At 43.2% G+C, this 27340-nt stretch overlaps 1 protein-coding gene across 3 annotated transcripts in view; it reads left to right on the top strand.

Annotated features, from left to right (window-relative positions):
- The window catches only part of MCC (mutated in colorectal cancers), a 462268-nt gene that overhangs the window by 306988 nt on the left and 127940 nt on the right, over positions 1-27340 (top strand). For all 3 annotated transcript variants that reach the window (XM_021084624.1, XM_021084625.1, XM_021084626.1), the window contains one exon: positions 18541-18654. In XM_021084624.1, the coding sequence (XP_020940283.1) occupies positions 18541-18654 (114 nt within the window). The remainder of the gene's footprint in view (positions 1-18540; positions 18655-27340) is intronic.

A 27340-nucleotide genomic window follows, 5' to 3' on the forward strand; every position in this document is an offset into this window, starting at 1 on the left:
GGTCAAATCGGAGCTACAGCTGCCAGCCTATACCACAGTCACAGCAACACCAGATCCAAGCTGCATCTGTGACCTATACCACAGCTCACGGCAACACCAGATCCTTAACCCACTGAGCGAGGCCAGGAATCGAACCTTCGGCCTCATGGATACTAGTCAGATTTGTTTGCACTGAGCCACAACGGGAATTCCTTTTTTTCTAGCTCCATGTTTAGTCCTGTGCCTAGTGATGGACAGTATCCACTTCTCTAGCATGTAAGCTTAGCTTTAGTAGTTTGAGTACATTTTGGTTTTTGCATTGTTGAAACCGCAATATTTCTAGTCCCTGGCAGATGTAGGCTTTCCTTTGATACTTTAATCTAGGTTGGCAATGTTCCATTCTTAAACAGCCTGGAATCTTTAATATTTTTTCTGCTCACTGTCTTTCTGCTTGTGGAAAATAAATTGAGGCAGCTTTAGGGAATTTTCTGTTTGCATTTCTATATCTATAAGGAGGTAAGTGGAAGCGGATGTTGGGGAGAGGGTAGACATGGCAAGAAATTCAAGGATTTTATGTCACTTCTTTTGCTATGGAGTGTTTGGTCTGTTGAGTAAGTTCAGACTTCTTGATCTTGGGAAGATATGCAGCTCTTCCCATACAAGCACCAGGGGAGTTTTGTTTGTGAGTAAACATTTATGATGGGAAGAGACCAATGCTGTATTCAAAAAGTGTGATGAAAGGACATCTCACCTCTAGGAGGCTGGAGGCTATTTGGTTACCCCCAGAGCCTCCCACTCCCCTGAGCATCCGACTTGTCTGTCTCTGCCTCCATCCCTCAGCGTGGTCAAGACCATGTTTGGGGTTTGCTGGAGGACTGTGCACTAGAGGCTGGAAGATGGCCCCTCCCCACTGGGGACTCCTTCCATTTAGAGAAGGTCAGACACCACTGATGGTTTCTGTTTCATCAGCCGTCCAGCGTGGCCTCCTCTTCATCCTTTCTGCTGCTTCTCTGCTAAGGCTGGTGCTGCAGGCCCAGGACAGCCAAGGGCCAGGTGAGCAGCGCTGTAGGAGACCTCTCCTTGTCCTTAGCTTCCCCGCCCACAGGCAGTGCGTCCTGCTACACCCTCCGCTGTATTTATTCATTTCAGAACTCGCCGGTGAAATGGAGGAGGCAGGAAAGGGGAATAAGTCAATTTGTAAGAGACAAAATTGTCCAGGCATAGGTGATAAAATGCATTCTCTCTAGGTGGGGTGCGGCAAGGAGGCTTTGTTTATTCAGATGCTGCGGAGCTGTTCAGACCTTTCGAATTTATATTGCATTGCGGTTTCTAGGGGCCAAGTGGGAGGGTCCAGTGCCTTTGAGGGAGCAGCAGCTCCTTACAGGAAAGGAGCCGGAATGCTGTCAAGCTGGCCTCAAACCACAGTGTTTTTGTTCTAGTCTGTGGCTCACTTGCACCTGCAATTCTGACCTCTTTGGGATCAGGCAAGGGATTGTGAAACACTCCCCGGGCGCTGGCCCGGCCGGTGCTGGTGGTTGGGTGGGGGGCACACCTACCTGGATGGGTTAGTGGCTCTCTTGCCCGTCCCCTGCCCTGTGCTTCCTTCCTCCCGTCTCGGCACTGGCAAAGCAAGGACAGGAGATCTCGCGGCAACTCCCTGCTGGTGCCAGTGGTATTTCCAGTTTGTGCAGCAGTCCTATCAGCCATCTGGCACTGAGCGCCATGCAGCACCCTCCAAGTCCACAATCCCGGCTGCTCACCCTCTCTCCAAGGACACCTCAGATCATGTGATCTAAAACATTTGACCCCGAATGCCCCTGGTGAATGAGATGCAGTAAAGAGGATGGTCAGCTGGGGAGGATGGTTTTTGTTTTTGTTTTTCTTTTTCTTTTTTCTTTTTTTGGTCTTTTTGCCATTTCTTGGGCTGCTCCCGTGGCATATGGAGGTTCCCAGGCTAGGGGTCTAATCGGAGCTGTAGCCTCCGGCCTACGCCACAGCCACAGCAAGGCGGAATCCGAGCTGCGTCTGCAACCTACACCACAGCTCACGGCAACACTGGATCCTCACCCCACTGAGCAAGGCCAGGGATCGAACCTACAACCTCATGGTTCCTAGTCGGATTCGTTAACCACTGCGCCACGACGGGAACGCCAGGATGTAGTTTTAAGTACTAGAAAAACTGTGCCTCAGTTTCCTTATCTATAGATGAGGTAATAATGGCTCCCATCTTGTTGGGTGAGAATTCAGTGAAAAACCCATATGAGGCCATTGGCAGGGTCCCTGGCACCTAGATATGCGCTGCACAAAATTCATCTGGAGTGTGGTGCTTGGTCCTAGGTAACGATGTACCAAAGGAACACTGACATCCTGAAGGTGCCCCTGGGGGATGGAGAAATGTTCTAGAGATGTGGTGACTTAGAAAGGATATTAATGATACCGTGAATTACTTGGAAAGTTGGAAGGATAGAAGGAAGTACTACATTAAACATTGTTTCCCCAAAGCTATTTATTTTATAAGCAATTTGTATTTACACGTAGGAAGATACCTGACATGCCTGCAAGTGGTGTGAACTCTAGGTGGTAGGGGTAAGGATGATGTAAATTCTTTTTTTTTTTTTTTTTTTTTTTTTTTTTTTGCCTTTTCCAGGGTCGCACCTGCAGCATATGGAGGTTTCCAGGCTAGGGGTCGAATTGGAGCTGTAGCTGCTGGCCACAGCCACGGCTAATGCAGGATCCAAGCCTCATCTGCAACCTACACCACATCTTACGGCAACGCTGGATCAAGGCCTGACATTGAACCTGCATCTTCGTGGATCCTCGATGGGTTCATTATCACTGAGCCACCATGGGAACTCCTATGTGTATTTTCTAGTTTTCTAAATCCTCTGTTCAGCAAATTTGTCTGAGGTTCAGCCATGTGCCGGGCACCCTTCATTGTGTTCATTGGCTATTTCCCCAGTTACATGGCATGTCTGCCTTCTTGGAATACATCGCCTCATGGGGAAGTGAGGCAACCAAAAACGTGTGTGATAGCTTGTCAGGGACTGATACATATTAGGAAAAAATAAAGCAAGTGAAAGGCTAGAGGAAGAGGAGGAGAGAAGGAAAACTTGCTCCAGGTGGTTGGTGGCGACAGGTGAAAAGTAGCCTGAATGAATTGAGGGACTGAGCGTCCATATGGGAAATTATGACTCCCATGTTAATTATATTTCTCTGTTTTGTTGGCAACATACTGTATTGTGCATATCATGCAGTTTATTCAGCTACTCTTTTTCTTTTTTCTTCTTTTTTTTTTTTTTTACTATCACAAGCAGGTCTTTGTACATATCCTTGCTTTTACAGTAAGCTCTTTTGTCTTTTTACCATTCAGATTTTTTTTTTTTTTAAGGGCCTTGCCGTATGGAAATTCCCAAGCTAGGGGATCTCATCAGAGGTACAGCTGCCAGCTTACACCACAGCTCACAGCAATGCCAGATCCTTCACCTTCTGAGCAAGGGCAGGGATCAAACTTGCAACCTTACGGATACTCGTCGGACTTGTTTCCGCTGCACCACAACAGGAACTCCCCAGATACACTTTTATGGAAGGTCATTTTGGGATCACTTTATGTGTCCCACTTGCTTCTTGACCATCTCTTACCTTGTGTTATGAGGAACCAGAGGTGGGGTACAGGCTGGGTGTGCCACTACTCCAGTTTCTAGGCTATTGAGGATAAATGTGGTTGCCTGCCGACATGCGGGCCCAGCCAGGATGTAGGGAGCAGCTGATCCAACTTGCACATGTTGAGGGGCGGGCAGAGCATGGATTACTCTGATTAATGTGATCTAGGCGTCAAGCTGATGAGTCATTCTGATTGCTTAGTCAGGGTTTGTATAAACAAGGAGGTAGGAGAGTAAACCATCAGTGCTTTCAAGGCCCAGTGTATCTTGATACCTTTTAGCAAGCACAGAGCGTGGTATGACGATTGTGATAATTCAGATAATAGTCACTGTGGCCAACCTTCTGCCAGGCAGCCTGGTGGTCAAATGAGTTGCCTGTGGCGTGTTCCATTTGAGTTTTCAACTCTGTATGGTTGGGTTTCATTCCCATTCTATTGGGTGAGTAAACTGATGCTCAGGAAATTTTAACAACTTAACCAAGCTTGAACTCGTACTCAGGTCTGGGGGTTTTGTTTGGTTTTGTTTCATGATAAAGCCTCTGTCCTTAACCACTAAACCGTATTTTCCCATCATGTTCTCTCTGTCTTCTCCAGCTCCCGTTTTCCTTCCTTTGTAAAGAATGAGTCCTGGCTGGGAATAGTATTGGTCGTTAGGTGATTTGGAAGGAGAGGAAATTCAGACCTTTTCTTCTCTCTCTCTCACACACACTGTTCTCTGAAGCAATCAGCAGGGTCCCTGGTGGGAGAGAATACTGAGCAGATTGGAAATGGGTCTTCTACCCTTTGCTTGTGCTTTGGCCTAGATGGACTAGCGAGCGGTGAAATGGCCCATCGGTCAGCAGCCCTGTGGTGAGGAAGAAGCCAGAGGCTGAGCCTTCCCTGAAATGGGAGCTCGATGATGGCATCAAGTGTTTGAAAGGGATTTTCTTTAAAAGAAGTAATGCATATGGAAATATCTCCTAGCTGTTTGGAATGCATTTGAAAATGATTGTACTGGAGTTCCCATCATGGTGCAGCAGAAACGAATCCAGCTAGGAACCATGAGGTTGCGGGTTCGATCCCTGACTTCTTTCAGTGGATTAAGGATCCGGCACTGCCGTAAGCTGTGGCGTAGGTCACAGATGTGGATCGGATCCTGTGTTGCTGTGGTGTAGGCTGGTGGCTACAGCTCCGATTAGACCCTTAGCCTGGGAACCTCCATAGCTGTGGGTGTGGCCCTAAAAAGACAAAAAGAAAAAAAAAAAAAGATTGTACTGAATATCTCAAGAGTTGACATCTTGGGTGTCCCCTATGCTTGAATAAAAAGTGAGGATGTGCCTTGAGATTTTTGTACATAGAAAGTTCATATGTATAATGTGTGTTGGAGTCCCCATCGTGGCTCAGTGGAAATGAATCTGACTAGCATCCATGAGGATGCAGTTTTGATCCTTGACCTCCCTCACTGGGTTAAGGATCCCATGCTGCCGTGAGCTGTGGTGTAGATCGAAGATGCGGCTTGAATCTGGCATTTATGTGGCTGTGGTGTAGGCCAGCAGCTACAGCTCTGATTCGACCCCTAGCCTGGGAACCTCGAGTGCGGCCCTAGAAGACAAAAAAAAAAAAAAAAAAAAAAAAAAGTGTGTTAATACATGTGGGTGTGTAAAGTATGTTTCTGTATGTGTGTGCACACCCATACACACTCAAATCTAAATCTCCAGTTGTTTCCCAAAGAAAAAACACTGTCCTCAGTCCAGTAAAACATAAAGTACTTCCAAAGCACTCAACTATTGCTGTAAACATACCTTGTTCTTTTTCCGATCTGCAAAGTTTATTGAGTGTTTCACCGTTAAAGGTGCTTGGTTTCTCCCGAATGGGGAATTCAATACCTACTAAATTGGATCAATATAAAAATTTATGAACAATGCAGACCTTATCAGGGGACTCTTTTACTCCTGTTCATATAATTCTCTGTGGGAGCTTCTGCCTTGGGGATCACATCCGTATTTAGTGCACACTGAAATATTCATGTCCTCTGATTAGCAGGATTTAATTATTACCTCTCCATCTCCTTCACGATGTGTCATTAGGATGCAGCCCACCTTGAAATTTAAGTGAATGCTGAAGTTTATTGCGATGTCTTTATTTTGCTTGTCTTTCTTTCCAAATATCTTTCTATTGCACTTAATTTCAGTGTCCCTTGCAAAATGAAAAAAAACCCACAAAAAGTAAGAATTTACGTATTAGTGGAAAATGCTTAGGGACTTATTTTTCTAGCAAGTATTATAGAGTAAATATTAAGGTGTGTATGTATCTAATATTCTGTATAGATTTTTTATTTTTTAAGCTCTATCGGTTAAAGTAAACGTTTCCTCACACGGACTGTTTAATTAGCATAATTAAGAGCTTTTCCACCAACACTGCAGTAATGTTTTCCTCTAACTTTCCCTCCTAGGGTATGGAACTAGCCGGAGATTAAATTTCCTCTCCTGCTCTCCTGGGTTTCATATCAGCTAAATGGTCTTGTGTTTCTCAAAATGGTGGATGTTTTAAAGAATTAAAACTTTTTCCCTCATGCTAATTTTGCAGTCCTGCTTGTTCCTGTCTGATAAAAAGAACGCTCTGTCAGAGACCTTATCTTCTCATTCGTTTCATGGCTATCTGTCAGATCTCAGAAGTGCTAGGTTAGTCAGTTGCAAAGCATAAGGTGTGGTGAGTGTGAACCAGGCTCTGGGGTTAGACAGACCAGAGGGCTTTGATTCCAGCTCTGCCACTTACTAGTTTGACACGTTACTGAACTTCTAAGCCTCGATTCCTACCTCTTTATTTTTTTTTATTTTTAAAAATTACTTACTGCTTTTTGCTTTGTAGGGCCGTACCCATGCCATGTGGAAGTTCCCATGCTAGGGGTCGAATCAGAGCTGTAGCCACAGAAATGCTGGATCTGAGCCGTCTGTGATGTATATTACAGCTCACGGCAACGCTGGGTTCTTAGCCCACTGATAGAGGCCAGGGATCGAACCCCGTGTCTTCATGGATACTAGTTGGACTCATTTCCGATGAGTCATGACGGGAACTTCCAATTCCTACCTCTTTAAATTGAGGTTAACTACGCACCTATCCCATAAATGTATGTGAAAAATACTTGAGAAAAGTGCACACTTTAAATGTTGCAGTAGCACGTAGTACACATCCACATGTTAATTAATATTATTCCCACTAAAATTAGGTGACTTATTTAATTTTTTATTGAACTATAGTTGATGTATATTATGTAAGGTATATGTGTGCAATACAGTGATTCGCAATTTTTTTTCTGTCTTTTTGCCTTTTCTTGAGCCGCTCCCGCAGCATATGGAGGGTCACAGGCTAGGAGTCTAATCGGAGCTGTTGCCACTGGCCTATGCCAGAGCCACAGCAACACCAGATTTGAGCCACGTCTGCAACCCACACCATGCCGGTTCCTCAACCCACTGAGCAAGGCCAGGGATCGAACCTGCAACCTCATGGTTCCTAGTTGGATTCGTTAACCACTGAGCCAGGATGGGAACTCCTAATGATTCACAATTTTTAAAGGTTATATTCCATTTATAGTTATTATAAAATATTGGCTATATTTCCTGTTCTACAACATATCCTTGTAGCTTGTTTTATGTATAGTATAGTAGTTTGTACATCTCCCCCTTCCCTCTCCCCACTGGTAACCACTAGTTTGTTCTCTGCATCTGTGAGTCTGCTTCTTTTTTGTTATATTTGTTGTATTTTTTAGATGCACCATAAAAGTGAGATTATATGGTATTTGTCTTTAGCTGTCTGACTTATTTCACTTAGCATAAAGACCCATCCATTCATCTCTTGATGGACACTTAGGTTGCTTCCATATCTCGGTAATCGTAAATAACGCTGCTCTGACCACTGAAGTGCATTTATCTTTTTGAATTAGTGTTTGTGGGTTTGTTGGTTTTTTTGGGTTTTTTTTAATATATTAATATACCCAGGAATGAAAGTGCTCCATCTTTTGGTAGTTCTATCTTTAGTTTTTTTGAAAAACCTCCATACTGTTTTCCTCAGTGGCTGCACCAATTAACATTCCCACCAACAGTGTATGAGTGTTTCCTTTTCTCCACATTCTTGCCAACATTAGTGTTCTTTTTGTTGATGGCCATTCTGACAGGTATGAGGCGATACCTCATTGTGGTTTTGATGTGCATTTCCCTGATAATGAGCAGCATTGAACATCTTTTCATGTGGTTGTTGGCTATCTTCATTTCTCTTTGGTAAAACATCTGTTCCATTTTTCTGCTCATTTTTAAAAAAATTAGGTTTTTTTTTTTATGTTGAACTGTATGAGCTGTTTATATATGTTGAATATTAACCCCTAATTGGTCATATCATTTGCAAATGTTTTCTCCCATTCAGTAGATTGTCTTTTTGTTTTGTCAGTGACTTCCTTTGCTGTGCAAAAGCTTTTAAGTTTAATTGGGTCTCGTTTGTTTATTTTTGCTTTTATTTCCTTTGTTTTAGGAGACAGATCCAAAAAAATGTAGTTATGAGTTACGTCAAAGAGTGTTTTGCCTATGTTTTCCTCTAGGAGTTTTATGGTATCCAGGCTTACATTTAGGTCTATAATCCATTTTCAGTTTATTTTTATAGAGAATGCTCTAACTTCATTCTTTTACATATAGCTGTCCAGTTTTCTTAGCACCACTTGTGAAAGAGACTGTCTTTTCTCCATTGTATATTCTTGCCTCTTTTGTCATAGATTAATTGACCATAAATGCACAGGTTTATTTCTGGCTCTCTTTCTGTTCCACTGATCTATGTGTCTATTTTTGTGCCAGTACCATCCTATTACTGTAGCTTTGTAGTACTATCTGAAGTTAGAGAGTGCAATTCCTCCAGCTCTCTTCTTTTTCAGATTTTTTTAGCTCCTCAGGATCTTTTGTATTTCCACACACATTTTAAAGTGACATGTTCTAGTTAGTATGCAAGGATGTTTCAGTACTTGCAGATCAACCAGTGTCATATACCACATTAACAAACTGAAGGGTAAAAATCATATCATCATCCCAATAGATGCAGAAAAAGCTTTTGATAAAATTCAGCATCTATGTATTATAAAAACTCTCCAGAAAGTGGGCATAGAGGGAACATATCTCAACATACTAAGGGCCTTATATGACAGACTCACAGCTTACATCATACTCAATAGTGAAAGGCCAAAAGCATTTACTCTAAGATCAGGAACAAGACAAGGCTGTCTACTCTTGCCACTTTTATTCAACATAGTATTGGAAGTCCTAGCCACAACAATAAGACAAGAAAAATAAATAAAAGGAATTCATACCAGAAAGAAAGAAGTAAAACTTCACTTTTTGCAGATGACATGATACTACACATAGAAAAACCTGAAAACACCACCAGAAAACTACTGGAGCTCATCAATAAATTCGGTAAAGTTGCAGGATACAAAATTAATATACAAAAATCTGTTGCAGTAGTTCCCGTCGTGGCTCAGTGGTTAACGAATCCGACTAGGAACCATGAGGTTGCAGGTTAGATCCCTGGCCTTGCTCAGCGGGTTAGGGATCTGGCATTTCTGTGAGCTGTGGTGTAGATTGCAGATGTGGCTTGGATCCCTCATTGCTGTGGCTCTGGCGTAGGCCAGCAGCTATGGCTCCAATTCGACCCCTAGCCTGGGAACCTCCATATGCCACAGGAGTGGCCCAAGAAATGGCAAAAAGACAAAAAAAAAAAAAAAAAAAAAAAAAAGCTGCATTTTTATATACTAACAATGAAGTATTAGAATAAGAAATTAAGGAAATAATCACATCAAAAAAAAAAATAAAATACCTGGGAATAAACCTACCTAAGGAGGTAAAAGCCTGTACTTGGAAAACTGATGAAAGAAATTGAAGATGACACAAAAAGATGAAAAGATAAAATCTGGTATTGGATTAGAAGAATTAACACTGTTAAAATGACCATACTACCCAAGACAATCTACTAATTTAGTGTAACTTATTTTTAGAGGAGCATATTTTTGCAGATCGTATGGGATTGAGGATTATCTTCAAAGTTGGGTGGTCAATTTTGGACACCTCCCCTCCCTGACAGCCATCTCCCCAGACATTTATGAAGCAAGGGAAGAACTGGATTGGCTTAGGTGGGTCCTGGGGGTGATGTAGCTGTTTTCACAGTTAGTACTGGGGTCAGGCTTTGGGATTTGGTGCCATCATTTCCATCAGGTACTCTTGGATGCAGTTTTTCTCTTGGATAGTATTTTAGTGCTACCATGTTGAAGGGGACTTATGAATGCTGTTTCCAAGAACTAAATTTCACTGGAGGTTTAAACAGTAACTTGGGGGCTACTGATCAATGAAATCACCAGGTAAAATGAAAGACGAAAAGCTGCTGCTTTCTGAGTTGATCTAAGGCAGCAAAAAGTGATTAGCACGCAAGGGGGGCAGTCTTGTAGATGGTGTTTAATGAGTTTTAGGTTTCAAGGCTATGAAGATCCTTTCTTGAAAAATTACACAGCAGGTGCCCCTAGTTGGAATTCTAGCAGTAAACAGAAATGTTCCAGTCCTGGAAACTACTGAACAGTCCTGATTGTGTCCATCTGGCAGGGACTGCTACCCTTTTGCCAGGGATTTTGTTCTTTATGTATCTGAATTAGAGCACCTAGGGTGTGGGGAATTTTGTGAAGGAAGCCGAACGAGGCTGCTTTCTCATACAGAGAAATGTCTCCTGCTATTTCCAAAGACGTGGCTGAGATATAGACATTTATTCACTACCCAGGAGCTCTTGGATTGCCATGTGGGAGAGCAGGAAGCCTCTGGACAGAGAATGGGGAAATCTGAATTTGATGAGCTTTGTTTCTCTGAGTCTGTTTAATGCCTTTCCAACGAAGGAACGAAACTAGGCATTCTTGAATTCCCTCGCTAGTGGTAAGGTTCTGTGTGATTCTGAGCACCTTTCAGTTTCCAGGGGAAAGATGTTGCTGATCAGTTCTGTATATAGTGACCCTTCCTTTTGCAGTGAGGTGCTGCACGTCCTTTCTGGGGCCAGTGGGCAACTAAAGTATGCAAAGCCCCAGGTGCACAACTCAGGGCAGGGCCATCTAGACTGAAATCCTTCTCAAAAGGATGAAAAAGCACAGGGAGTTAGAGTGCCCCACATTCACGCCAAGCTGATTAACTGCCAGTCCTAAGCTTCGGTACTGTCCCTAGAGAGCTTGGCCTGCCACATCCGAGTGCTCCTGCCTCTCCCCACATGCCCACCCCTGCCAATGCACACCTCTGACCTCCCACCCCATACCTTCCCTTCCACCCACATGCATGCGCGCGTGTGTACTGCAAGCTGGGGCATCAGTGGCATGTTGAGTCAAAGCATCAGCAGCACATGGAGCAGAGAAGATGAGAGCGTGGAGTGTCTGTGTGTGAATATCTCTTCCATTGATTATCAGTTTCCTGCCTTTGGGGTGATTGCCTATCCCTCCTCTGTGCCTTGGTTCCTCATTTGTCAGAAGGAAGTAATAATACCTATGTCATAGCATTATGGTGAGGGTTCAATGAAATACTGCATGAAATGTGCTTAGCCTAAGTGCCTGGTACCCATTAAAGATTCACCAAGTGATGACTATTAATGTTATGACTTACTGCTCTCGAGTTGCCTGGAATCCTTAAAATATTCCCAGAGCTTGGCTTGGGGTTGTGACACTGCCTTTCTTCTGCAGGAGTCTGCATCCGATTGAATTACGTAAAGTCTAGAAGGCACTTAGGGAAGAACTGGTCAAGAATGTGTTCAGTAAAGTTTAGTTGAGCTTACTTCTTCCCCTTTAAGGAAGAGAACAGTTCACTAAATGAGAGAAGTTGGCATGACCTATTGTCATTACTCAGCCATGAGCAAAAACCGTGTCTGCCTTGTAAGCTGGAGGGCAAGTGGCCCAATTGGAAGGACAGGATGGGGCTTCCCATCATCACTGGTGGGAAGGAAATAGCAGTACCCTGGCAGCGAATGGCTTACAGGAGCCAGACCAAGTAAGGAGAGAGAAAGAACAAGCACAGTTGGCTCAGAGTGAGCTTACCTGCTAACAAAGCAGGGAAGGCCAGCTTGGCCGTCTCACCATTGGTGCTCCACGATGGCCATCTCTGGATGGGGACTAGGGCATGAACTCATTCCTGTTTAAGATGTGACTGTGGAAGCCTTTGGTCCCTCTGAGGACAGTGCTATGAAAGTGTGGTCCTACGTCCCAGAAAGAGTAGTAAAATGGTAGACCTAGAGTTTTGCAGCCTAGATTTCTGGTCCTGGATCCCCCTCACCAACTGTGGTCCTTGGGAAGAGTACTTGTCCTTCAGAGAATTGGGAATCAGAGCCTCCTTGTGGACCCCAGAGCTTTGGGATGATGGAGACCCAGTGGGATGATGCCTGGGAGGTGCCAAGTGGTGAGGACCGTGCCAGCATGTGTGTGTTGTTTTTATCACCAGTAGTAGCAAGATGAGGAAGTACCTTATAACCAGAAATACAGAGCGTTGCTCTTGGGGGCTCAATAGAGTCACTAGGTTGCAGGCTTAAAAGAGTACCTTAAGAGGAGTTCCCGTTATGACTAGGACTAGTATCCATGAGGATGTGGGTTCAATCCTTGGCCCCCTCAGTGGTTTAAGGATCCAGTGTTGCTGTGAGCTGTGGTGTAGGTCACACACATGGCTTGGATCTGGTGTGGCTGTGGCTGTGGCGCAGGCTGGCAGCTACAGCTCCAATTCGACCCCTAGCCTGGGAACTTCCATATGCCACATGTGCGGCCTTAAAAAAGAAAAAAAAGGAGTTCCTCTCGTGGCTCAGTGGTTAGCAAATCTGATCAGGAACGATGAGGTTGCAGGTTCGATTCCTGGCCTTGCTCAGTGGGTTAAGGATCTGGCGTTGCCGTGAGCTGTGGTGTAGGTTGCAAACGCGGCTCGAATCCCACGTTGCTGTGGCTCTGGCATAGGCCGGCAGCTATAGCTTCGATTCGACCCCTAGCCTGGGAATCTCCATATGCTGCGGGAGCGGCCCAAGAAATGGCAAAAAAGACTAAAAAAAAAAAAAAAAAAAAAAAAAAAAAAAAAAAAAAAAAAAAAGGCAAAAAAAGGGATCTTAAGAAGTGTGGGAGTTTCTTTTGTAGCTCAGTGGTAATGAACCTGCCTAGTATCCATGAGGATGCAGGTTCGATCCCTGGTTCCTCTCAGGGGGCTAAAGATCTGATGTTACCGTGAGCTGTGGTGTAGGTCGTGTATGCGACTGGTAGCATAGGCCAGCAGCTACAGCTGATTGGACCCCTAGCCTGGGAACCCCCATTGCCACAGGTATGGCCCTAAAAAGACCAAAAAAAGAAAATAAAAAGAAAAAAAGATTGTTAAAGAAAGAAGTGTGAAGCCCTTTGTCTCATGGCTGGTGGGTAATAGGGAGCCATCTATCCTCGTAGCCAGGAGAAGCCACCAGGAGAGGCTGTCACAGAGGCACTGCTTGCTCCTCACCCGGGCCCAGCGGCTGGACACCTTATCTATCAGAGGCTCCTTGAAAGCTTGTCCTTACCGCCAGCTGAACTGTGAAATATTAGTCAAGTCATGTTTCATCCAAAAATAACAACCATTTTGACAGTTGTCTTGAAGCCAAATTTCCAGGTGGTTTACTTTCATGTGGATACACAGTGTAAAATGAATATGAAGCCGGGCTCAAAACCGCCTAGGGAATTAGTATCTTTTATCACCAGATATATGAGGTGTGTATGGATTTATATCCTTCACACGCTAGACCCAAAATTGTACAGGAAGTATCATGGTCCCACCCCAGCCTTGCTGAGGCCCCAGGTTAAAATTTCACAGAGAATTAAGAGCCTTCTCGGTCAGCTGCTTAAGCCATAGGACTTGAGCAGAATCCTACAAAACAGCTATGGTTTCTCACTCCTGAGCTGTTAATCTCCGGGAAGTGTCCCCTTCCCAGACAGGACTGCGTGACTTCCTCATCTAAACGTACCTCTCACTCACCTGCAACGAGGCTTCATCTGAGAATGCAGTTGACTTGAAGGTGGCCGACTTAAAACCTGGCTGAGCGAGAAGAAATGCACGTTTGCTGAGTGCTTACTTGGTTTCACAGGCTGTGCTGGTTGGTCATTTTATGGATTTTTTTTTTTCTTTTCTTTTCCTTTTTTGGCCTCCCCATGGCATATGGAGTTCCCCAGCCAGGGATGCGATCTGAGCTGACGTTGCGACCTAAGCACAGCTGTGGCAACTGCAGATGCTTAACCCAACTTTTTTCCACACCAGAGATGGAACTGGCGCTGCAGTGCTCCCAAGACACTGCCAGCTTTAGTTGCTTTGGAAAATTTTTCTTTCCAGAATTTAAACTCAGAGACACTCTTTTTAAAAATTACCCAGAAAGGAGTTCCCATCGTGGCTCACCAGAAACAAATCTGAGGATCCATGAGGATGTAGGTTTGATCCCTGGCCTCGCTCTGTGTTAAGGATCTGGCGTTGCCTTGAGCTTGGTGTAGGTCACACACGCGGTTCGGATTTGGTGTGGCAGTGACTGTGGCCGGCAGCTGCAGCTCCAGTTTGACCCCTAGCCTGGGAACTTCCATATGCCGTGGGTGCGGCCCTAAAAAGAACCCCCCCCAAAAAAAATTACCCAGAAAGACCACCACCACCAGTTTTTTTTTGTTTTTTTTTTAAAATGCTGGACTTGACCCAAAGCTGCACAGGTTCTGTCCTAACACTTGTAGCATCGCTCTCAAACCCTCTAGCCTTTGAATTTGCAGGGTTACCACCACTTCTGTTAGAACAAGGGAGGCGAAGCCCCCAAAGAAGGAGATCTAGTAGGCTTCTGAGTATTGAGTGATTGACAGGGTGGAAGTGGGCTCTGGAACTGAAGTTGGCAGGGAGCATCTACTCCTCCAGGAGAGTACAGAACTCCTCCAGGGTTTGGTGTTGGCGTGGGGGAGGGGCCGGTCAGCCTGATTCTTACCAACACATCTTGTGACTTGTGGACACGCTTCTTTCCCCTCTCCACCTCCCCACCTCTGTAGTTTAGCTTCTGTCAAGTAATCGTCAGTGACACTAGGAACATGTGTATATTCTACCTGGTGGACAGGGAAAGAAGATGCAGCAGGGAAGAAAAAGTGTAACTTTTTTTTTTTTTGGTCTTTTTGCCATTTTTTTGGGCTGCTCCCGCGGCATATGGAGGTTCCCAGGCTAGGGGTCTAATTGGAGCTGTAGCCACTGACCTACGCCAGAGCCACAGCAACTCGGGATCCAAGCCGCGTCTGCAACCTACACCACAGTTCACAGTAACACCGTATCCTTAACCCACTGAGCAAGGCCAGGGATCGAACCCACAACCTCATGGTTCCTAGTCGGATTCGTTAACCACTGAGCCACCACGGGAACTCCCCTTTACACTTTTTACGCTACAGCCTTCACCTACAGAAAACAGGATCACAACTCTTGCTTCTTTAATACAAAAATCTCTTTCTCTTAAAACAAAAACAAACTCTACAGAAGGTCCCCGTTGGCCGGTGACAGAGAACTCTACCCAATACTCTGTGATAATCTATGTGGGGAAAGAATCTGAAAGAGAACGGGTGTGTGTACATGTATAATGGAATCACTTTGTTGTACAGCAGGCATTATCCCAACACTAAATCAACTCTACTTCCATAAAATTTTAAAAAATGCAAAGAAAAAAATCTTCGGGGATATACAAATCCGAATGCTTATATTCATGTTAATTGTAATATTGTTTATACCAGCAAAGTAACCAGAAGTAAACATTGAGGAAGAAGGGAATAATAATATTCCATACCACTATTGCACACAGTCCAAAAAAAAAACTTACTAAACAAAAAGTATTCCAGAAAAGTTTGAAGCCACAAGGCTACCACCAAAAAGTTAGAATGCCATCTTTCTCATTTTTATGTTACATATTCATTATTTTTATAATCAGAGGGAAATTTTTCAGTAAAGTTTTCATCCACATTATTTAAAAAAAAGACACCTGAAAATGACTGTCACCTATAGCACTGTATGGTGACGAAAGGGCACTGGTGGCCATGGTTGTGGTGCTAAGCTCTCATGGGACCTGGAGTAAGCAAGTCTGTCCCTGGCTTTCAGATCCTCACTTGCAGATGTGGAAATGGGAGGCGCCACGTACCAGGGCCCTTTTCCCATTTGAACATCTGTGTGGATGACACTTGACCCAGTTTACAGGGCCGGCATCTAGTCCAGATGGTTCTAAGTTTGGAGTTCATACATAGATTCCCCAGTGTGTCATCACCTTAATTAGATGGAACACATGCATTAACCCCACATTTATACTCTTGTCCAGGAGCAGGGCTCATCCCACTGATGACATTCTTAGGGAATCTTCAGAACAACTGATCTCTCATTTCGTGGCTAGGCATCCAGGGAGGCCAAGGGGCTTTGCCCCATGTGCACATCTGCTAGGTCCTTGGGCAGTCTGGAGAGCTGGTGTTGTCTGCTTCAAGCCCAGGCCCCCCTCCATAGCAATGACCTGTCCTGCCCTGTACTGTGGTGGAAACAACCGCTCTGTGTGTCTCCCCATCTGGTCTAAAGCATGAAGTCACTATGGAGTGTAGAGTATATAGCTTCTTCTGTCAGCTTCCCCCTCCCCCTACTCCAGTTCTCCCTCACCCCCTCCTGGCAGCCCTTTCCTCCAGAAGAAGAAGAGAAGATGCATGGAAGAGGAAGCACGCTTGGATCCTTGTTTGCATACCTATATTTCCCTCTTCCTCCCTTCCTTCCTCTCTTTCTTTTTTTGCTCTGCCCACAGCATGTGGATGTTCTCAGGGCCAGGGATGGAACCCATGCCACAGCAACAACCTAAGCCACTGCAGTGACAACGCCGAATCCTTAACCCACTGCATGACAAGGCAACTCCCTCCATACCTATATTTCTTTTGTTGTTATTGTTAGGGTTGATTTACAATGTTACACCAACTTCTGCTGTGCAAGTAAAATGATCCAGCCACGCACACACACACATACACACACACACACACACACACACACACACACACACACACATTCCCTTTCTTGTATTCTCTTCCATCATGTTCTATCACAAGAGACTGGATATAGTTCCTTGTGCTGTACAGCAGACCTCATTGCCCATTCACTCTAAGTGTAATAATTTGCATCTATGTTGAAACTATTATATTTCTTAAAGAACATGTCAGCTCTCCATGTAGTTCATTCTTCTCACCAGAGGTGAGGTAGTGAATCTTCTCCCAAGACCAGATATAATAGCACAACAGACCACGGAGTCTGACCTGAAGGACAGTCCTGGATGGACAGTTCAGAGGCAGGGGGGCAACCCTACATCTAAGGGAGCGCATGTGTATCCCTTCTCTCCACAGTGGGAGCCAAACTGCCTCCAAAAAAGTGATACAATGGGAGGACTGTGGTATTTGTGCTGAGAATTCATCACACAAACCCTGCATCTGAAACCCATAGTGACCTTTTCTGAGCAGCCCTAGTCCTACATGAGAAGGCAAATAACGACAGATTGCCTGACATTTCCTTTTTTAAATTTCAAGCATTCCTGATTTCAGATCAGCTATTGATCTGTTAGTTTGCAGCCCCGATGCGATTAAATGAACTTATATTCACTGCTGTGATAGTCTAACAAACAAGTGCTTTGAAACCCCAGCTGCCGCCCCCTGTCTCCTCCTTGCCTCCTCACCCTCTCTCAAGCCTCCCAGCCACCATCAGCATCAAGGGGCAGGTTGCAGAAAAGAGCATTTTTCTAAACTGGATATGAAAATCTCCAAAGTGGATTGTATACCGCTGCACTGTGACCATCTTGAAAGATCAAATTTATGTACTTACTCCTTACTTCAATTCTTGGCAAAAGCTATATAAAGGGTTCACTCTGATTCTGGTCATTCACCCAAGTGTGTGGGATTCAGCTAGGGGGTGGTGTGGGCTCTACCTGGGATTGACTCAAAGGCAGTGACTCAGGGCAAAGAAGGTTGGAAGGTGCTGCTCCAGGAGCCATGGTTGAACAGATCTTAAAGATGACCTCAGCCATCTACCTGCAAAGCCACACCAGGCACATGTGGGAAGGGTGTGGGTGCATCTGAAGGTCATTGTGCAGAACCTGAAATTTGAGAAGGTGGAGGTGCATGATACACCTGTCGATCTGCTAAAGGACGTTGTTTCTTGTTCCACTTACCCTGAGGGAGTTGACTGAGGAACGGAATAGAGAGGGACTCTGGATTTCTCTCTCCATTGCATGATGTACCAGAGTTCTGGTTCTGCCAGCACAGAAGCAGCATCTGGTCAATCTCGTCTGTCTGGAGGACAGTCATGCAGAAGGAGCTGGCAAAAAAATTAATGGGTCCACTTGAGGAGGAGAGCATCTGACACCATGAGCTTTCCCATTCTTTTCTTAGTACTCAGCCCCTTGGTCTGTGTGGACCCGCAGCAATATGGGTGATTGAAAAACCCCCATTCACCTTGCTTGTTTTCCCACCAGTAAAGGCTAATTTGGTCCTGCCTTTTCCTTGCTTTTTGAGTGTGAGGCAGTCCACACCAGCTCTTCATCTCATCCTTGCTGAGTAAATCGGAGAAAGCCCTCAGAAGGAACAGCCTTGTTCTCTATTTTAATATGACCATCTGAAATTAGGTCCTATTGCCCACACATAACATTTTTCTCCTCGTTACACTGAGGGTAACTGTATAACCCAGCTTGCCTATAAGACACCTGTCTTATGTCCATTGTCCCCTGAGATTAATATCACCCGGCGGGTCCCGTTGTGGATGAAACCTTTTTTCTTATATATAATCACGCTAATTACAGGGAATGGAGGGAAGCAAATGAGTTTCTGCTGAAGGGTCTGACCTTGTGCTCCTTTCTTTCTGTCGCTGCAGCTCCACTTGGCAGCCCTGGCATCACTCAAGGGGGATATAGTGGAGCTTAATAAACGTCTGCAGCAAACGGAGCGGGAACGGGACCTTCTGGAAAAGAAGTTGGCCAAGGCACAGGTAAGACATCTGGAGAGGTGGTTTTTTTTAAAAAAAAAAAAACAAAAAAAACTTTAAAGAATATTTTTAAGATAAAACATAGGCATCGAAATCCCCACAGAACAAATAACACCTTAATGAGCAAACATTCTCATAACCGATATCCAGGTCAGGAATTTGAGGAGGAGTTCCCATTGTGGTGGTAACGAACCCGACTGGTATCCATGAGGATGCTGGATCAATCCTTGGCCTTGCTCAGTGGGTTAAGGATCCGGCATTGCTATGAGCTGTGGTGTGGGTCGCAGATGTAGCTTGGATCTGATGTTGCTGTGGCTGCGGTGTAGACTGATGGCTATAGCTCTGATTTGACCCCTAGCCTGGGAACTTAAATATGCTGTGGGTGCAGCCCTAAAAAGAAAAAAAAAAAAAAAAATTAGAATTTTCCAGTCATCCCACAAGTCCTTTCTCATGTCCCATCCCAGTCCCACTTTCCCTCCCACCAAGATGACAACTACTGTGACTTTTACAGTCATGTTTCCTATTTTTTTTTTTTTTACTGTTTATTGCTGGAGTTTGTATGTCACTAGACAGTAGAGTTTTGTCTTGTATATTGAAAGCTACGTGTTTCCTTCGAGTCTCCTAATCCATAGGTTTTTCCTACATTGTTTATTGACTTAATATTGAATCTGTTAAAGCCTGGCCATTTGACCTGTAGAGTTTCCCACAGACCAGACGCTGCTGATTGCTCACCTGTGGTGCAGTTCAGTGTGTTCCTCTGTCCCCTATATGTCCTGCAGAATGGCCCTGTATCTAGAGACTCATTTGGATTCATGGTCAGTCCCTTTGGCAAGTCCCTTTGGCAAATGGTATTTGTTTTTTCACTAGGAAGCATATAATATCTGATTGTCTTGCTTTCTGAGATATTAGAAATGCCTAAATTCATTGATTCATCAAGACTTATAAAACCATGATATTTTAGTTCTGCAATTTCTTCCTTGATTTTTTTTTTGTTTTTTTTTTTGTTTTGTTTTTTATCACTACTCCTACAGCATATGAAGTTCCCAGGCTAGGGGTCAAATCAGAGCTGCAGCTGCTAATCTATACCACAGACACAGAAACTCCAGGTCCAACAGATCCAAGCCATGTCTGTGAAGTACACCACAGCTCACACCAAAGCTGGATCCTTTTTTTTTTTTGTCAACAGTCCACCTTAACAAAGGGACTGACATTTATTTCTTTATTTTTTTGTCTTTTTGCCTTTTCTAGGGCCACTTCCCATGGCATATGGAGGTTCCCAGGCTAGGGGTCAAATCGGAGCTGCCAGCCTACGCCAGAGCCACAGCAACTCGGGATCCGGGCCATGTCTGCAACCTACACCACAGTTCATGGCAATGCCGGATCCTTAAGCCACTAAGCAAGGCCAGGGATTGAACTCGCAACCTCATGGTTCCTAGTTGGATTTGATAACCACTGCACCATGACAGGAACTCCCCAAAGCTGGATCCTTAAGCTGCTGAGTGAGGCCAGGGATCGAGCCTTCATCCTCATGGATATTAGTTGGGTTCATTTCCACTGAGCCACACAGAAACGCCTTTCTTGATTATTACTTGAAGCATTTTTATAGAGACATTTCCCATCCTCTATGATTTATTGAAACAATGGGGGAAAAGCAGAATCAATGCTTCATTCTTCTCATTTATTTAACATGTTCGGGGTAATTAATTGATTACTTATTGATTATTAAGTGCTCAATTTTTTAAATAATTACAGATTGAGGGATTTAAACATATTTGGGTTTCAGTCGTTTGTAATATTTTCCTTGTAGAAATGGAAAGTATACTATCTTTGGTAAGTAAGAACCTCTTCAGGTTGGCTCTTGAGAGTTTTGACATGAGCCTAGTAGTTATACCAGGCTCATCTAGTTCATTTCTCACCCCAAACCTGAAATTAAGCTTTCTTCAAATAGCCCTGGTTTTTCTCTGTAGAAAATGTTGAGAGTTCCTGTCATGGCTCAACACTAATGAACCTGACTAGTATACATGAGGTGGGAGGCTCGATCCCTGGCCTTGCTCAGTGGGTTAAGGATCCAGCATTGCCGTGAGCTGTGGTGTAGGTCACAGATGTGGCTCGGATCCTGTGTTGCTGTGGCTGTGGTGTAGGCCAGCAGCTATAGCTCTGAATCAGTCCCTAACCTGGGAACTTCCATATGCTTCAGGTGCAGCCCTAAAAAGGAAAAAAAAAAAAAAAAAAAAAAAAAGAGAGAGAGAGAGAAAAAGAAAATATTATCTCAAAACCACAATCTGGCTGCTAAAGGTGTTTATTACTTCTAGGTATGTCATTTTTTGGGGGTCCTCTTTTATAAATATAGCCAGGAAATTCTTTCTTATTTATTCATCTACATATGTATATATTTACAAATTTTAAGATGAAATACATTAGGAGCTCATACTGATCTCTCCAGTTTAAATTCAGACTACTAGGTGCTTTTACTTATCTTCTGTATTTGTTTGTATCTCCTTTCTTTCACACTAAAAATATTGATTCTTAAGTTTACAGAGGATGATTGGATTAGAATATTCCATGATTACTCATTTGGTTCATTCCATGCCATATAGAAACAGTCTCAAAATGATAATATTAATACTACTATAGCAAATATAGTTACTGAGAAGAATTTTTTAAGTTTTTTTGCTTATGATTTCTTCATTCTCCCAATTTTTTGCAGTGGTACTGTATCCACGCTGCCTGACCATATGACTGCTATGTCTTACACTCTCCTTTTAGTTTTCATTTAATCTTCTGCAAGTAAACTATATATTTAATGTTTATTGTAGTCTTTATGTCAATGTCCCTCTGTTTGTTCATTATCTGAACCTTATTTCCTAGTAGCTTTCCTCAGGGAGGACTCATGGGAATAATCTTCACCACCTTCTTGCTTGTTAAAATAGTATGTCTTTGCCCTTTGTGGTTAAAAGCTATTTTTGCTGGGTATAAAACCCTTGACTCATCTTTACTTATGTTTCTTTATTCCCTTTTGGTATAGAGTGTTACTCTCAAAATCTGTTAATAATACAACTTTTATATTATACAACAAGACAGTTATTCTAGACATTTGTAGCGTCTTTCTTTCCTTCTTTTCTTTTCTTTTCTTTTCTTTTCTTTCTTTCTTTCTTTCTTTCTTTCTTTCTTTCTTTCTTTCTTTCTTTCTTTCTTTCTTTCTTTCCTCTCTTCCTTCTTTCCTTCCTTACTTTTCCTTTCCCTTCTTTTCCCTTTCCTTTCCTCTCCCTCTCTCCTTCCTTCCATAATTTTATTAGAGTAACTCTTATTCTTAGTCATTCTGATTGATATTCATGTTTGCTATGTTTTCTTTTGATTATATTTTGTAATCTTTTTTAATTTCAGAGAAGTTTTTTTATTGCAGTGTTTAATATTAGTTTCATTCCCTTGCCTTTTTTTCTCTTCAAAGATGTTTATTATTTATATCTTAGCTCTTCTTTGCCTGTCTTCAGTGTCTTTCACTATCTGAAATCCTTTTTCTCTCTCCTGTTTTTCCTTATTGTTCCTGTTCTCCATCTTCTGTTTTTCTTGGACCTTGTGTGTTGTGTTTACCTATTGCCTCTTGTGTACCATCTAGTTTAGTCTTTATTTCCGCATTTTTATTTTATTTCTTTTCTGTGTGTTTTCGAATACCTTCTTTCTGAATTTTTCTGATTGTGAATTAATGTTGTTTCATGTTTTATGTCATTTCATCTCCTAAAAGTCTTTTAGTTTATTTTGAAATAGTCTATTGTTGGAGCTTATGGCAGGGAGGGTTTCTAATTTGCGGCATGGTTTCATAGTTTATAGAAATGTTATTCTGCTCTTTTTTCTTTCTTCTTTCTTATAACTTCATATGGAACTTGACCTCGGTACTGTTCTGTTTTTCATTTTTATGTGAAAAATAGTTTCTTTGAACTTTTAGGAGGGAGAGTTGAAGATGGCTTTTTAAGTTCAGAGAGCTTAGTCTTCTGTGGTTTGGTGTATTCATAGATATGGCAGCCTGCCTTCTGACACTTCCTGACTCTGTTCCCCTCACCTGCTTCCACCAGGATCTGTTCTTTCTTTTGTCTGTGCTACCTGATCTCTGTTGATTTTTTTTTTCCCCCTTATAGGGCCAAACCCCAGGGATATGGAAGTTCCCAGCCTAGGGGTCAAATTGGAGCCATAGCTGCCGGCCTATACCACAGCCACAGTAATGCAGGATCCAAGATGCACCTGCAAGCTACACCACAGCTCATGGCAACACCGGATCCTTAACCTACTGAGCAAGCCCAGGAATCGAACCCATGTCCTCATGGATACTAGTCAGGTTTGTTACCACTGAGCCACAATGGGAACTCCCCTGCTAAATTTTGATTCTGCTCCCAGCAGTTTCTTCTCCTGGCAGGGAGTCTGGGGGCCAGTCTTGAAAGTTCATAGGACCAACTGGCTTTAGCCACTTCAGATCTCACTTCGGGCTCATTGCTCACTCACTCTTGGCTCAGGCAAACCCTCCCAGTTTTATCTGCTGCTCTCCAGTTGGCCCTCCTCTCCTTCCTCTGTGTACTTAATGGTTATTTGGGGGTTTTCCAATTCTCAGGTCCATCAACCTTGTTTCTTCCCTCTGCTTCTGCTGCACAGATGCCATTCATGTCTTGTGGGTGCTTTTGGTCTCTCCCTACCTGCTTCTGTTTTGTTGTTCAGGAGGATGCCTTATCTCCAGGCATTTAGTGTTGATGTATAGGTTTTCTGTTTCTGTGTGGGAATTCAGAAAGATGAAGAAGCAGGCTGCCACAACCCTCGGTCTAAAATGACCTATGGAAAGTTTGAAAAACTCATGTCTCATAATTGTAGACTGTCTGTGCTGGAGGGAAAGACCCTTTGTACTTGAGATCATCTGCTTCCACATTTGACAGGCAACCCCCAGAGGTTAACTTGCTTACCCAAGGTCAAACGCACAACCTAGCACCAGAGCCAAGACAAGGCATCCAGTGTTCTTTTCTCATATGGGCTGTTAGACAAAGTTTTTCAGTTTTTACTTAGATGAAAACTTGAAGTATTTTTCCATCTGATTATGAAAGTAATAAAAATGGGATAGAAAAACTGGAAAGACAGCTTTATAATGTTTCAGTAGTGGACTCTGGTGAATTAAAACTTTTAAAAATGCTTTTGTGTTGTTCCTGAAGGGTTTTTTTTTTTTTTTAAAGTGGTTATTTTTGTGTTAAAGAAGACTATAGAATGGTGTTAAGTTGGTGTAAAGCCAGCTATTGTCAATAGCCCTTATGGGTGAGCATTTTTTTTTTTAAGAAGAAAAGAAATTGTGAGTGCTTTTAACCGGAAGCTGGCATGTACCCCAGTCTTGGATGTTAAAAGATGACTAGGAAGGTATTTATTAAAATTTAAGCCTGCAAAGGGCAGCTCGTGCAGAGGATAAGAGGCTAAAGGGAAACTTTTTGTCTTCTCTGTGAAGGGGTGATTCAACTCCCTTTTGAATTACATACGGTCAAGACAATCTCATGTAATAGTTTTGATGGTTTTACCCTGATGATTACATAGCACCATTAGTTGAGTCTCTTGTTTGCATTCTCACAGTAAATATACTTAAAAATTACCCTCTGTTCCTTCCACTGGTGATATCGTCACAATTCAGAGACTGGAACCCAGGGAAAGAACATGTCAAAAAGGTCAGACTTGCCAGGCTCCTACCTGAGTTATGATTTAAGATGAGATTTATGGTTTAAGATGAGATTTATGGAGGAAAAATTAAAACAAGGAAATAGCTGTGTCATGCTTTCTGTGTTGTGTGTCTTGGTGAGTGATTCATGTTTGAAGCTTTACCAGATGGTGGAAGAGCAAGTGTGTTTTAAATGTATACTCTGTGTGTGGCTTTAGTAAGTTTTACCAGCTCTCTAAATATTGCAGAGCTCTGATTAAAATGTGAAATATAAACGGTGATTGTGTTCGTTAGAAATAATCAAAGCAAGCTTCAACATCTGCTGAATAATTATGAAAGGTGACATTGGCACTAGATGAATAGAAGAAGATTCTTTATACATGGTCATAAGTTAATAAAGTTTTAAGAATAGCGATGTGAAGGGATGGTTGAGTAAAGGAGCCCATACCAAGGTGATAGGGAAGGCAAAGGGCTTGTGTGTTGGTTTTCTACTGCTGTGTAACAAATTGCCCCAAACCTACTGGCTTAAAACAACACACATTTTTCATCTCACTTTTCTGTGCATCAGAAGCTCAGGCCTGGCTTACCTGGGTCTTCTGCTGCAGTCAGGGTGTTAGCAGAGCTGAATGCTCATCTAAATGCTCAACTGGGTAGGAGTTCATCTCCAGACTCACTTATATCATTGAGGGGATTTCTTTGTGTGTGTAGGATTCATGGTAGCTTGCTTCCTCAAGGCCAGCAATGGAGAGAAAGATTCTAGAATAAATCTGCTGGCAAGACAGAGTCTTATACAGTGTCCTGCTGTTATGGCAGGGACATGCCATCACCCTTGCTGCACTGTGTTAGATAGAAGGCAGTCACACATCCCACCCAGGCTTGGTGAGATGGTATCACATAAAGGAGACACAGGGATGGTAGGAGCACCTTAGAGTCTGTGTCCATCACAGCTTCCTGGGGGACTTGATGAACGTCACCACTATTACCTTATACCCATAGTGATCATCACCACACTTGAGCTCTCTTTTGTGCCAGGCAGCATGGCAGGCACTCCACATGCTTGATCTCACTGAGTTCTCATGATGATCCTTCATGTAGATGGTATTAGCATTCCCATTCTACACATGAAAAAATTGAGGTTTAGGTACTTTGAATATCTTGCCTGGGGTTCTGTAGTTAGGAAGCACCGAGAATCAGGTTTTGAATCCAGGTTTTATGGAAATCCCTTGCGATACGAATCCTGTGTCGTGCTTTAAGCTGCCCAGGCTCCCCAGAGGGAATCCCATCGAGGGTAGGGGACTAGGGCACAGGTTGGTTTGGTTTAAATCTCTCTCCCCTCCCAAATCTCTCTCCCCTCCCACGTGAAACTGGTGCATGCATTTGCACCCATAGGAAACAGCCTCATGGGGAGCAGCCTGGTGGGAAACTGGCAACGATCATATAGTGTACTGATTTGTTGCTTTCAGCATGTTTCCTCTTTATTTAGTACCAACAATTATTTTAAAAAACTGCATTTTTTAAGAAGAACTACCAAAGGCAGTATATCAAAATGAGTGTCTTCCTATTGACCCTTGGAAATCGATCAGTGGTAAGTAATTCAGAACACCTTCTGTTTCTGAGCTCTCTAATTTTAGAAAGCAAAGATTCTGAATTTTTTACCTCTTGGCATTTAGGATGAAAACGTACACTGTTTTCATTAAATGCAGTGGCGAGGGCGTCTTCTTTTTTCTTTGTCTTGTGTGGGCTACAGATGGAGTTTGAATGCCTTCTCTTGGCCAGGCTCCACCCCACCCCACCCCTGTTCCTTTCTATTTGTTTACTCTTTGGGACACCACTTTGTCTGTGTTATTTTGTCACTGGCATTTCCATTTGTGCTGGGCCTCTTTGTTTAGTTGGCTTGGTTCCTTAGCCTACCCCTTGGGAGAACCCAGGCATGGACTTAGAATGAGGTTAGAAATATCCTGTGTAGTCCAGTTGTGACTTGCGATCAGTCCCATGTGACCCTGTGGCGCTACTTCTTAGCATGTTTGCAAAGGCAGTGGTGCTGACCCCTTGCCCATTTGGTCGAGAGGGTTAACAAATGAATGATGGCATTGCATTTTTCAAGAATGGCGTTTCTAATACTCTTAGGTTTGACAGCTGAGACTAATGTGATGATTAAAGATCAGTGGCCTCTGTGGAGTAAGATAAAACCCAGTGAAGAACATTAACCAAACCATAAAGCTCCTTAGCAGACCCATGCTGCACACTGCACAGGATTTTTCCAACAAGAGCTCAGGTTCTCGGGCCAGTCTGTCTCAAGGCTGACTCACAGCCTTATCCCTGGACTTCACCAGTTGCAGAGATGAGCCTAAAGGGTTTTATTCTTGGTGGTTGTAATGATGATATGGCTTGTTTTTATTAAACATTTTTGCTTATAGGCATTTTCACCAATTTATGGTGCTAGACACAAGTATTTATATAGGTTTTAAATTTGCTTCATCATCATGTTAGGAGAGCTAAAACCTAGGGGAAACGCTCAGGGTATGTATTAAGCACTGGATGAGATTCAGGAACAGCAGAATTCTATTGTTTTTTATTTTTATTTTTACTTTTTTGTCTTTTTGACTATTTTCTAGGGCTGCACCCACAGCATATGGAGGTTCCCAGGTAGGGGGTCCAATCGGAGCTACAGCTGCCAGCCTACACCACAGCCACAGCAACGCAGGATCTGAGCCGCATCTGCAGCCTACACCCTAGCTCACAGATACTGTCTACGAGACACTGTCATTTTGTGGATTTCTGTTGTTTCTTTTCAAGTGTGATGGATCATATATGGAAAGGCCTAATTACATAGGAAGAGGTATTTTTCCCATTTTATTTTGTTTATTTTATATTGTAGTATAGTCGATTCACAGCGTTGTTAGTTTCAGGTGTACAGTGAAGTGATTCAGTTATACGTATACATATGTTCATGCTTTTTCACGTTCTTTTTCCATATAGGTTATTACAGTATATTGAGGAGAGTTCCCTGTGCTA

The sequence above is a fragment of the Sus scrofa genome, chromosome 2 (assembly GCF_000003025.6).
Source record: "Sus scrofa isolate TJ Tabasco breed Duroc chromosome 2, Sscrofa11.1, whole genome shotgun sequence".
NCBI classification, from domain to species: Eukaryota; Metazoa; Chordata; class Mammalia; order Artiodactyla; family Suidae; genus Sus; species Sus scrofa.